This window comes from Chelonia mydas, chromosome 2, assembly GCF_015237465.2.
Source record: "Chelonia mydas isolate rCheMyd1 chromosome 2, rCheMyd1.pri.v2, whole genome shotgun sequence".
In the NCBI taxonomy this organism is placed as follows: Eukaryota; Metazoa; Chordata; order Testudines; family Cheloniidae; genus Chelonia; species Chelonia mydas.
The window spans coordinates 187,673,758-187,686,089 of record NC_057850.1 but is presented as its reverse complement, the minus strand read 5'-3'; the positions used below and the strand labels follow the sequence as shown (position 1 = coordinate 187,686,089).

Genomic DNA, 12,332 nt, shown 5'->3' with positions numbered 1-12,332 from the left:
ACAATGAGGAAAATTTAACTGACTTTTTCTCCTTCAAACACCAAGAAGTCATATTGGGGTAGAGACCAAGAACAAAAAGTTTCAGCCCAAAGATGAGTATTTTGGAATGAGCCTGGGTTCTGCAACAGGTGGGGTGGTGGGGGGGCGTACAAATTAACTGTACCAGCACTTCTCTGAAGCTACTACTTTCTTCTTCAGAATCACAGCTTCTATTTAAAAAACAAATTTTCTAGCTGTTATAGCTGTGAAGAAAACATCAAAAACGTGAACCAAACATCACCAAGGCAGAAAAATCCGGTCTCTAGAGTCTGGGAACAAAAAGTCTGATATTTGTTCTTTCATTAAGGTGTTAACTCATACCCCAGCGATAGTTAATAATGTTGACATTTCAATTATTTCATTCCTCATGTAAGGAGAGGACGAATGACAGATCTACACAATATACTGTGAGTCAAGTCTCATTTTGATGCCAAAAGAGGGTGGCATTTGGGAGATACCACCAATTATTTTTTTCTCGAATCAAAGAGCCCAGCAAAGCCCATGGCATACTGAAACCCCACCAAGGGGGAGCCAAGTTCAAAGAGCTCAGTGGACCCTTAGAGGGCATGCAAAAATATATTCTGAACATCTGCAAAATGCATGGTGGGCAGTATCTCATTTTGGTGCCTTACAAGGAAAGCTCTTGGAAGAGCACTCCCCACCTTTCCCCTCCTCAACCTGACCCCTGGTTATGAGCATGTGATAACTGGGATCTCAAACTACAGCAGTCACCACAAGCTATCACCCTTGGTTATAAGCATATGAAAGCCCATGTGGACTGGATGTCTCAGGAGTTTGGTAATGGGCATACAAAGCTTTACACAGGATTTCAATCTGACAAGATTTCAGTATTACTATCTGACATCCCGATTATCTACGTGAAACAATGTGATCTCCATTCAGCTCTTAGCAACGCATGTTCATATCATGAAACACACCATTAATTGGTATCCTTGATGCCCACAGTAAAAAGGACAACGAATAAATGGGTATGGGAACTGATCTTTAAACATATTTCCCCGAGCTCATGGTTAAGGATCAGCGGTAAGGCAACATGAGAGAAATACTGTTGCAACACCGACAATGATCTATCACTTCTTCTGGGAACAGAAAACTTCATTTTCTATTAATAATTACGTCACCTTCTTGGAGCACTAAACTGTCAAACCCTGAGACCAACATTTATCTGCATGAGTTAAGAAACTGTCCTAAAGGTCTTTGGATTTGTTTTTGTTGGGGTTTTTTTTGCTGCTGCTACTTTACTTTCTCAAAAGTTAGATTCCAAGATACACAGTTAAAATTACACTTTAAAATGGATATTTAAATCACACACTTCAGCACTACACTAAGCAAACTTCCTACTTTCATCTTTTGTTCACCATAGTTTCAGGAAAGGAAGAGGGAGATACCTTGAAATCCTCCTTGACTGTTTTAAAATTGGCAATATTTTAAAAAAATAGTTTAAAATTTAGAAATTTACAATTAGTTGTAGTATTAACCTAAAAAAGGTTAAGACGACAGGGAGCAAAGAGCATGCACAGAGGAAGCAAATAAAAATTGAAGGGGAAGGCACTTGTCTTCAGGTCTGGAGAAAATTCTGTACTATAAACCTCGATGCAAGTTTTATACTTTTCTCATAAGACCAATTTTGTACAACAGCTAATATATCAAGCAGCTATAAAAAGATTTTGAGTTTAGAGATACTTATTAAATATTCTCTAAAACTTCAGGGCTGATCAACTACTGAATCACACACATGGTGAGCTGCCATTTATAGAAGTTTGCTAGTACATTTAATTCTGCTCTCGCCCCCTTACTGAACCCTACTATGATCGCGATGTGTAGATCAAACACCAAAATGCAAGACTGGTAAAAATACTGACTAGAACCTAGTAGACAAAGGATAGTTTTAAAAACTATTCAGCATGTGAGAAAAATGTATTGTTACTATTTGGATAGCCAAAATCACTTACTCATGAGAATGCAGAAACAGCAGAAGTTATAGCCACAGAAAAAGTTATAAATATTTTGAAATATCATACTACAACTTAAAGCTATCATTAAGGGACACTGATGAGATAATTCACATATACATCATTACAGCATTACCAGTATTACTCCCACACCTTACTTAAAAAGAATTTTAAATAATTAATTTACTTTTCAGCATTTTTTTTTCATTTCACTCAGCCTGACCAATTCAGTTACTTTGGTTTATAATCAGTTTTACTTTCTGGTTCTCATGCAGTAACCATACACTGTGTTAGGATTCAGAACTTTGCCAAGAAATGTTTCAATTCCCAAAGTCCATTTTTACTGATTTTTTTTTCCCAATTTCATGAAAACGTTTCTGTTCACATTGAATGCATAACTGTGCTGCCCACTCTGCTAAACATACACATATACAGCGTTTTTGGAGAAACCTGAATACTTGGACTAAACTAAGCTGATGTCTCAACATACTCAGTATTACACAAGTATTTTTATGAAGGTAAAGTAATGATATGCATACCCAAAGTAATCCCTTGAATCCTTAGTTTCTGGAAGGACAAGGCATTTTGGCTTGACATCCTGCTTTTTCTCCGGGGTAGTACTGATATTACAGCGCTTTTCAGTCACATGGTTCATTGTGAATGCAAGCTCCCCTTCATCAGTGGTTCCAAAAAGGTCAGGGTCATCCTGAATTACATCAATCACAAGAATATCATCTTCATAAGCCTTAAGAACATCTGGAAAGTTTTTAATCTTACTCTGTGCAAGATCCATTCTTGATTTTTTTTTATCATCATCATGCATTTCTAACGAAACAGAATGGTCAACTGTTTTACTGGAATAATCTAGTGTGTGACTTTGATCTATATGTGCAGTACCAGAAGAGTCAGTAACATCTTCAAGAGCAGATGACTCCAATTCTCCCTCAAGAAAAGCACACTGATATGTAGAAACATGTTCAGAAAGTATATTCATTTCATTTGAAAGACTTTCAGAATCACCACTGCCAAAGTCCTTACTGCTCATTTGGTCAGCATTTTCCTTTAAGGGGATTACAGAGATATCAGCCTCTTCAGAGACAGGTTGCTGCTCAGAGACTACCATAGAGGAATTCTCCTTGGATCTGTTCTGCCTTGCTGGAGCAGCAGCAGAATTGTGAAGGCATTCCAGTGGACTGTATGTTTCTTTATCTAATGATCTAATATAGTCCACTTTCCTGGATTCAGTTTTATTTTTGCGTAAAGGAATTTTGAAATTTGACAGATTTCCCGTGTTTAACATTTTCATTAAGTTTGGAATTGTAACTGCTTTTTTCACCATTGATGTCTTATGATTAACAATTATTTTACTTATACTGTCATCTTCGGGTATGCCGTCCTGGAGAGCCATCATCACATTTTTCTTTGTTAAAGCTCCTTTGTTTTTATCATGTTGTTTTACTGCCAAATTTAAGGTCACCTGAGCTTCATGGACATCTTCAGACTTAGAAACTATGGGACTACTATCCACTGATGACTCTAGATTTTCATTACAGGTGACCCTCAAAGTCCCACAAATATCCAATAATGATGACTCTGGTGTTCTAACAGAAGTCAGACATTCATTGTTAGAATCCATTATTATTTTACATGCAGATTCTTTGACACTTTCTGCCTCTAACATACTTCGATCTAATTGCCTGGAGTTATCAGTTAAAACCATATCTCTTACAGCTTCGGTATTGTTTTCATTTGAGCATTCCTGAGAACCAGAAGTTGAAGTTTTTCCTTCCAGGAGAGACACGTGATTTTTATGAAACCATTCAGAAGTCCTAGCACATGATTCACGAGGCCAAACATTTTTACCAGACATTGGTACTATTCTTTGACAGCTATATAGTTGTAATTTCTCAACATTACTTATCAATTTTTCATTTGACACTATCCTCTCTCTCTTTTGGCAGCTGGCATCATTGTAGTAATCAGAAATGTAGTCATTGACCGAAGTAACCACTTCTGGACTATTTGAGGTATTCAAGCGGTCTTGTTGTTCTATGCTTTCTGAATCAAAACCACCCTTTTCTCCTTTTGCAATTTCAGATAGTTTTGAGAAGAGACTTGAGCTATCTTCTGTTGTACAGGGTTTCAAGTGCATTTTTCTATTAACTGAGGCACTACAACCATTTTGTGCTCCTTGAGTATTTGGTTCTAGATGGGGATTTGATTTTTGATCAAACGAAGATGAGGAAGTAGTTTCATTGCTATTTAACTCTAAAACTGCTAAAGAGTCTGTTGTGGCAGTTTTATCTTCCGTATGTAACTCACATTCACAGTATTTGTTGTCCATACCTGGGAGAACATTCTGGACTGATGATTTTTCAGAAAGTTTCATCCTTTTCCTGGGCTTTCTATCAATACTCCACTTTCTTTCCCTCAAGCACTTACTGTTTTCATTTTGACTATTTTTTCTATTTTGGCATATTCCTTCTTTGTCATATGACATACTTTTCTGTGTGGGAATTTGCATTACATTAAGCTTGCTATTCATGTCACTCTGTCCCATAACACTGTCAGGACAAAAACTCTCTCTCTTACCCTGTGCTACATGCAAGAATCCACCACCAATTTGGTGACTGCTGTTGGTTGCATCAACTGAAGACTTTACAAATGTATTAAGGTGTTGACAGTCATATAATTTTACAACTGGATTCTTTTCTACTGTGGATGGCAAGCTATTATGATAATTTGGGGCTTCTCTGCACTTTTCATCCTCAGACTCTACCAGTCTGCTCTTTGTCACTTTATTTTCAGTTACTTTTACATCCAAATTCTGTAAACATCTGATCTTGGTGATTCTATTTCTTCTCCTGTTACACTGTACTGCAAATCCTCTTGTTAAACCGGGGCATACTGGTATCTTGCTCTGAGTTCCATCTGACTTTGCTACCTGGAGATATTCAGAGCACGCTACTAGTGGTTTCTTTATGTTACAATCTTTTGATATATTTAGATTAGTCTCTAGCTGCTTTCCATCCTGTGCATCTGAGTCTTCCTTAACTGTTATTTTTTTCTTTGCTGATTTTAAAAAAAAGTCACAGTCAGTCTTACACACGAATACAAGTGTTTTAAGAAAAAACTGAACTATTGCCTTTTTAGAAAAAATACTGCAAACATGGTTCTTCAAGACTATTATCTACCAAATAAAAACTATAGAGGTGAAATGTAGTTGTGTTACATTTTGACTAACATTTTTACATACAGAAAATAACTAGCATATTAACTGGCTTAAAATATCTGTTATATAAAGTCTTTACAGAACGCTAGGCTGTTATAAGAAAAAAAAACTGAAAGAACTGACAGTAACTTCAAACATATCCCAACTGGCAAATCAAACTAACATATTTTTGCAAGAAAATGTTAGATACTATTCCCACTTTTAAATTTTAGGTAAAACCTTTTGTTCACATATTGTGTGTTGAAATAAATATATTCAAAATTACAATGTGTTCAAGATCACCCGAGCAAAGAGCAAAAATAAATAAATAAATAAATTTTTAGAACTACAGTCCCTGTTCAAGAAGAACCAGAAAGATAAATTCTTTATTATACTAAGAAAATTACTGTTCTTTTAACAGGAAGTATTCATTACATCTAAAAACTATCTCAAAACATACTGGTAAAACTTTGTGAGAAAGTTAAAAATACTTCACATAATGTAACAAAATAATTAAACTAAGGCAATGATTTTCAACCTGAAGTCCGTGGATCCCAGAGGAGGTGGGGGGACGACACCACAGACAATGCAAGATTCCCAAAGGGATTCGCACCTCCATTCGAAATTTGTTAAGGGTCCGCAAACGAAAAAAGGTTGAAAACCACTAAACTAAGGTGCTTGTTTAGTAAGATATTAAATTTTCAAAATAGGTCATAATTTCATTATTACAGTTTTTCCTATTGCAATAAATCATGCCTATATGAAAAAGTGCTCAAATACATAATACTATTTTTAACAAGAATACAGAAAAAAGTTTGTATTTCCATCAAGAAATTAGAGGCAACAACAATGCTCCTAGTTCCCAACCCGCATATTTATGGGCATAGACCTGATCAAAGTTTCCAATTCACTGGAAAGAAATTCCTTCACAAATGGATTAATTTTACAAGTATATTTACAATCTCTCCCTCTTATGAAGATTTTACTTTGTATCTTTCAGCAAAATTTACAACTTTGTTCATTTTAAAATATCTCCCTAGTTCAATTTGTCCCACTTTGAGAAAATCACTATTAACATGCAAAAAAACCACCACTCACAAGTGCACTTTTTGTTTCTGTTGCTAGTGGGATATTATTTTGAATGGTATTTAAAAAGAGGCAATAAGGTTGAGAACTTAAAGCAATTGGGACAGCATCCTACAAAGTAGAGGAGCAACAAGAAAGACAGCAACATATACGCAGAGGAAGTGGGGGGGGGTATGGATATAACACAGCAACGAACAAATATATAGGCAGATACAGAATAAGATCTTACTAGGCTTTCTGATCTTTAATTTTAGTTCAGCTGAAACCACAGCCTCTTCCTTTCCACCTTTTAGTCTCTCACCATTGTCCTCTATTCTACTACTGAACAGATCATCAGTGGGTGTAGAACCCACTTCTTGCCCTACAACCTGTTGCTGCTCCATCTTCCCTCGTCTGCTCCCTTGAGTATTTCCAGCAGCAGAACCCCTGCCTGGCCTCCAGCGCTGGTCTTCATAATCCTTCCCACATATCAGCCTTGACTGAGAAGCAGCCCGGGTCACCATCTTCACCCTTTCATCTGCTGAGGAGTCCCTGCTCCTCTTCCTGTGTTCTGAGGTTCCTGTCGCCTCCAAGTAAGTCCTACCCTTTTCCCCACAGGTCCCTGCTTCCTTCTGGGGCCCTGGTAGCCATAGTTCCACAAAAGAGCTCCTGCCTCTCCTTCCTCGGCTACATGCTCCCTCATGGAGGCCTAGACTCTGTTGCTGCAGTACCACCATGGAATGCCTGCCCCTTATCCTTGGGCTACTTGTACTCTCCTGGGGACCTGAGCTCTGGAGATGTGATTCCTCAGTGGTACACGAGTGCTTACCCCTCTTCCCCAGGCTTCCTACTTCCTCCTTGGGGCCTGAGCTTTGTAGCTGCAAGGAACGCCTGAGACTCTTTCCTGGGTTTACTGGTTCTTCTCGGAGGCTTAGTCTCTGTGGCTGCAGCACTGCCAATGAGTGTCTGCCTCTCTTCCCTGGGCTCTTTAGTTTCACTTCCACCAAAGACTGCCTACCCTTTTTTCTCAGACTCCTTTTTTCATCTAGAGGCCCTGACACCCCCACCTCTGTTAAAACACATCTGTTCCTCTTCCCTGGGCTCCCTATTTTCTCCTGGGGTCCTGGGACAGATGAGGAGCGCCTTCCCCTCTTCCCCAGGCTCCCTGTTTTTCCCCAAGACTCTGTCCCTGCCAACGAACATCTGTCCCTTTTCACTGGGCTTTCTTCTCCCTCCTTGGGCCTCAGCACTCTTGGTTCTGAAAATGAGCGCCGGCCCCTTTTTCCCTGCCTCCTCACTTCCTCCTGAAGCCCCGGTTCTACCAAGGTATATTGGCTCCTCTCACTCATGCTCACCACTTCCTTCTCAGAGTCTGAGATTTGCAGGTCCAGTGCCATCAGGCTCCCTGCATCGTTCCCAGGCCCCAGCACTTCTGATTCTGACAAGGTGCACCTGTCACTCCTCTCTGGGCTCACCAGTTCTTCCTTGGGGCATGGAATTTGTAAATTTAATTCCATTAAGGAATGTCTGCTCTTTTTCCCTGGACTTCCTAATTCCTCTTGGGGTCCCAACAGTCCCAAATTTGTTGAGGAGCTACTTCTTAGTTTTCCCTCAATCTCTGTTGCCAATTTCTCTTCCAACCTAGTTCCAGAGGAAAACTGCTGCAATCCCTGTCCTCTCTTTCTATGGATAGCCTTTTCCCAACACCTCCCTACTGGCACCATCACCTGGTCCCAGACTTCAGTTGCAGCATGGTCTGAAACCTGTAAAGCTGCTTCTCTTCTGCCTCCAGCAGCAGCAATGCCTCTTCCTCTGCGGCCTCGTCTCCCTTCCTTTCTTTTACCTAGAAGCCTCGTATTAGTCCCATGTTGCTCCTCCATAGATGCTACTGCTGGGAGCTGCTCACATGGGACCCTGGAGAACAGGATAGGTGATGAAGAGCAAGATAAGGAATGCATTGCTTTTCTCTTTGCCTCCCGCTGAGGGTTCCCCTTGGCCACAGAGAAGTCCCCAGAGTGCGCACCCATCCCTACATCCACAGGTTGTGGGCAGGGCCCCATCGTAGCAGTCAGTGCCGCCCTACTTAGCTGCACTTTCCGAGGTCTTAGCTGTGGCATCCCGCAGGCAAGGAAAGGGCCACCAGGCTCTGCAGAAAAACTGCCTTTAGAAACAAGCAGCCACGGCAGAAACCAGTCCTGTAGCTATACTACAAACCAACCTGGCAGCAGCCTCAGTATCTGGGGAGAGAGCAGGACCGATGGTGAGGAAACTCGGGGACAACCTGAGTAGCCTCCTAAAAACAGCTCCCAATGCGCCAGGAGGGCTCAGACTTTGAGCGGTGGTGCCCGCGGCAGAGCAGCGGGATTCTGTCAGAAAGCTCCACCTGCCTCTAGAGTAGGTGCATATCAACCAGCCCCCACGCGACAAACCGCCCCCTCGAGCTAGGACCAGGGGAGGAACAGTTACAGCCCCCCTCAGCCAGCCGCCTGCTCTTCCTGGCCGGGGGCTGTTCTGAGTCTCTTGCCGATTTCACGGGCTCCACGCCGCCCCGAGGTCTCTGAATTCCGCGCCCTCTACAAACTAAAGACCTGGGAGCTCAAATACAGACCCCGGGCAGCACCGCTGCCTGCAGCCCCTCACCGCTAGCAGCCGCTCCAGCTCTCACACCCGCCTGTCTGCTCACCCTACCCTGCTGCTTCCAGCCGTGTCCCCGCAGCGCCCCGCCACCCCAGTCACTCAACCAGCGCCTTTGCCAGTACTAGGCCGCGCCGCCACCCGCCCCGTAGCGCGCGCCCCCTCCCGCGCTCGCCCAGAAGCAGCCAGGGCGCGGCGCGGCCCCCTGCGCAGGCTCACCCGGCCGGGGGAGCTGCGCAGGCGCAGGGCTGAGGCCGAGTTGTGAAAGAGGCGCCTCACCACCCCCAGCCGCAGTGTTTCTCGAGCTTCTCCAGGGAGCGGTTGTGGGAGGTGGCGCAGCACCCAGCGAGGCTGCTGGGCCCCGTCTCCTTGTCGCTAGCTCGAGGAGATCTGTTCAGCTGCTCACGGCTCTGTATGCTTGGGGCACCTGCTCCCGACCGCTGCCACGCTCGCTAGAAGGGAGTTTGGTCCCTGTTGGGTCCAAGCCAGGGCGGGGTAAATCGAGTAAACGGGAGACAAAAGTGCAACCACCGCTCCCCATGTAGCGTGCGCGGCATAGTCAGCATGAGGAAGCAAGAGCTCGGGCGAGAGAAAGAGGAATCTCTAGGCCCTTTGCAAGGAATACGTGGAGGCTACAGACCTACTCAGACGCACGGAAAAATGGCGGGGCCCTCCACTGTCTAAAATGGGAGGAACTGACTAGTTGGGGTTTCAACCTCCCCCCTTCCTCACCAGTAGCCCTTGGCTGTGTCAGGTCATAAGTTACTTACCTTTTGTGGAGGAGTCTTTCCCCTTCTTTTTGTTTCTTTAAAGCAAGACCTTCAAATACAAAATCACCACAAATAGCACATTATCGATACTAAATACGGTCTGAAAGTTTACTTTAAAACAAATATGGATTAGAATATAGGCTAGGCCCGGCATGGAACCTGACAACCCATTAAGTAATGTAGTTTAACGTAACACGAGTTGAGGATTGGTAGTTGCTTAAGTTATCTCGATAAGTTCACAGACCTGCAAAACCCCCAAAATGCTTATTGTTAAAAATCAAACCAGTTTGCAGTGTACTCAAACATGAATTTGAAGAACGTTAGGTATTCATCTCAAAATTAGTAAAAAAGCGCTTTATCGAGTGAAAGAAATTAGCCTGCATTTCTCTTTTTGTCCACAATGAACTAGATTCAATGTCAACAGATATCAACAGAGTTTGGCTCATTCTCTGTATCTACTTTTAATAAAGTTAGAATTCCAAAGAGATGACGTATTTCTTAGTAAATACTGCAATGGTGGAAAGTTGTTAGCTTGTGAGAGACATAGCCAAAGAGACAGCTTGAGTTTCAAATTTAGTGATAGTTCATTTGTTAGACACAAAATTCACAAAGTAAGAGAAGAATATTCTTCCATGTCTTAGAATTATGCAAACATTCTAAAAATTCATAAGTGTACAGAATAGTATTATTCTAAAGGAGTTTTACATTACCAACACATGCTATCAAAATTAAAATAATTATACTTAGCAATATTTAATCATTTTAAACTAAAAATAGTAGCAGTGGCACCAACATTGTACATATCTTAACAAATGTGTTTAACCCAATAGTCCCACACTATTCTTGGATGTTCTTTGAAAGAGAAGACACCTGATTAAAATCCAATGCACCTTGACTTGTTGCCTGATAGCATTCACGTTTCAGGAACTCTAGACCTGGGACCTAGGAATAGTAAATAAACACTTGTATTTTAATATATTCTAAATAATAGGACTAATGAGGTAACCTAGGAGTTAAGAGTACAGACTGGGAGTGAATAGATTTAGATACTAGTCCCACTGACTGGCTCATTATGTGACCTTAGTCAAATCAATTTTACAATGCCTCTATGTCTCCATCTGTAAAATGGAGATAATGTATCATTAATTCAAATGAGGCAGAGGAAATTTAATAAGATTTTTCAACATAAGCCATCTGTGAATGAAGAAGCAGCATGTAGGCTGGGAAGCAAACAGTATGCAGTCTTCTATTGCTTATGATCTTTTTTTAGACTGAGTGCCTGTGTGTGTTAAAGATACTAGCTGCAGAAAAGGACAGTGGGCAGATAATTAAAGCTAATCAAGGCAGAGAGTACAGATAACCAAGGTTTTATCTGAAGTGTATGGTGTTCCAGGTCCTCAGAACCAAAAAAAGATCCAATAAGGGGATTTAGCTGTACAGCATTCAGCAATAACAGCATTCTTCAGACCCGGTATTTGTAAAAAAGTATAATGTCTGACCTATTTTGGAGCGCAAATTTCAACCTTTCCCAACTCAGATGTGTAACACAGGCTTTTAAGGTGCATAACAAAGATCAAGAAAGGGAGAGAGACAACAGAAAGGAATAGAGGAGGAACTATGAAATGATGTGATAGTAATTACTTTATTGATTTGTAGCTTCAGATTGAGTATTTATGATGTCAACTATGTACAATAATGAAAAGTGGGATCAAGCCAGGTTTGTGTGAAATGGATGTAAATGTGTACTTTAAATGAGTCTTTCAAAATGAGGAACAGTTAAGAAGTGTAAGCACTGACTTGAATCATGCTGCTTGAAAATCTCTTTTACAAGGATCATAAGGGAAGGCAGACCTCCGGAAAGGACACATGTCAGCAGCTGTGTGGATTGTGTTGCAAAACCAGGTGGTGCTCCATTCAAAGAATTTTCTAAAAAAAGATGGCATGGAACGGGCCCATCCAAGTGCCTCAATTTGACTGTGCTTTAGAATTCTTGAAAGAAGAGTCAAGACTTTAAAGAGACATTGTGAGGTTAAAAATATTTTAATAAAATCTAATTTCTTTACCTCTATTATTAAAACCTTATGTTATTAAAATGGAAACAATTTTATAATTGACTCAGTTTGCACAATTAGCACTGTTCACTCTTTTCATTCAGCTCAGATAAAGACAATAAAATAAACTAGTTATTTTCACTTTCATGTATAGTCAATTTCATATTTTGGTTCCCATGCATTAGCTAGCACACTTCAGCAACATACAGATTGCAAACACTACAGAGGAATGTGTCTACATTTTTTAAAAATGCTGTTTTAATTGGAATTTAAAAGAATATGTAAATATTTGTTTTTGCTAGTTTTTTTGAAATCTCATTTCTCAAAGTACTTACATTTTAGGCTTAAATCAACTTTATAGGATCTCCTTAATTTCTTTATTGTACTTTAGAATATAAAAAGAAAGCAGGATCCAATCCTTCTACAACTAATGCAAAATAAAATATGAAAAATGTAGCACACAGTGGGACAGTGTAGTCCTTCCTCTGCCCCTCTAAAGGCTAAAGACTCAATAAGATAAGATTATTTCCTGCCTTGATTATCCAGTACCCCTTTCTCCTGCCTTCTTGCTCTTATTGGTATCTCTCTC

The 12,332-nt window shown here is 40.8% G+C and overlaps 1 protein-coding gene across 7 annotated transcripts in view; it reads right to left on the bottom strand.

Annotated features, from left to right (window-relative positions):
* Nucleotides 1-9,103, bottom strand: part of TOPAZ1 (testis and ovary specific TOPAZ 1) — a 100,620-nt gene extending 91,517 nt beyond the window's left edge. For 2 of the 7 annotated variants that reach the window (XM_043540870.1, XM_043540871.1), the window contains exons 1-2: nt 6,539-9,103; nt 2,552-5,084 (exon numbers count right to left, since the gene is read on the bottom strand). In XM_043540870.1, the coding sequence (XP_043396805.1) occupies nt 2,552-5,084; nt 6,539-8,405 (4,400 nt within the window). In that variant the 5' untranslated portion in view covers nt 8,406-9,103. The remainder of the gene's footprint in view (nt 1-2,551; nt 5,085-6,538) is intronic. The other 5 variants (XM_043540874.1, XM_043540876.1, XM_043540872.1 and 2 more) reach the window with 5 other exon arrangements.
* Nucleotides 9,104-12,332: the final 3,229 nt, after the last annotated feature.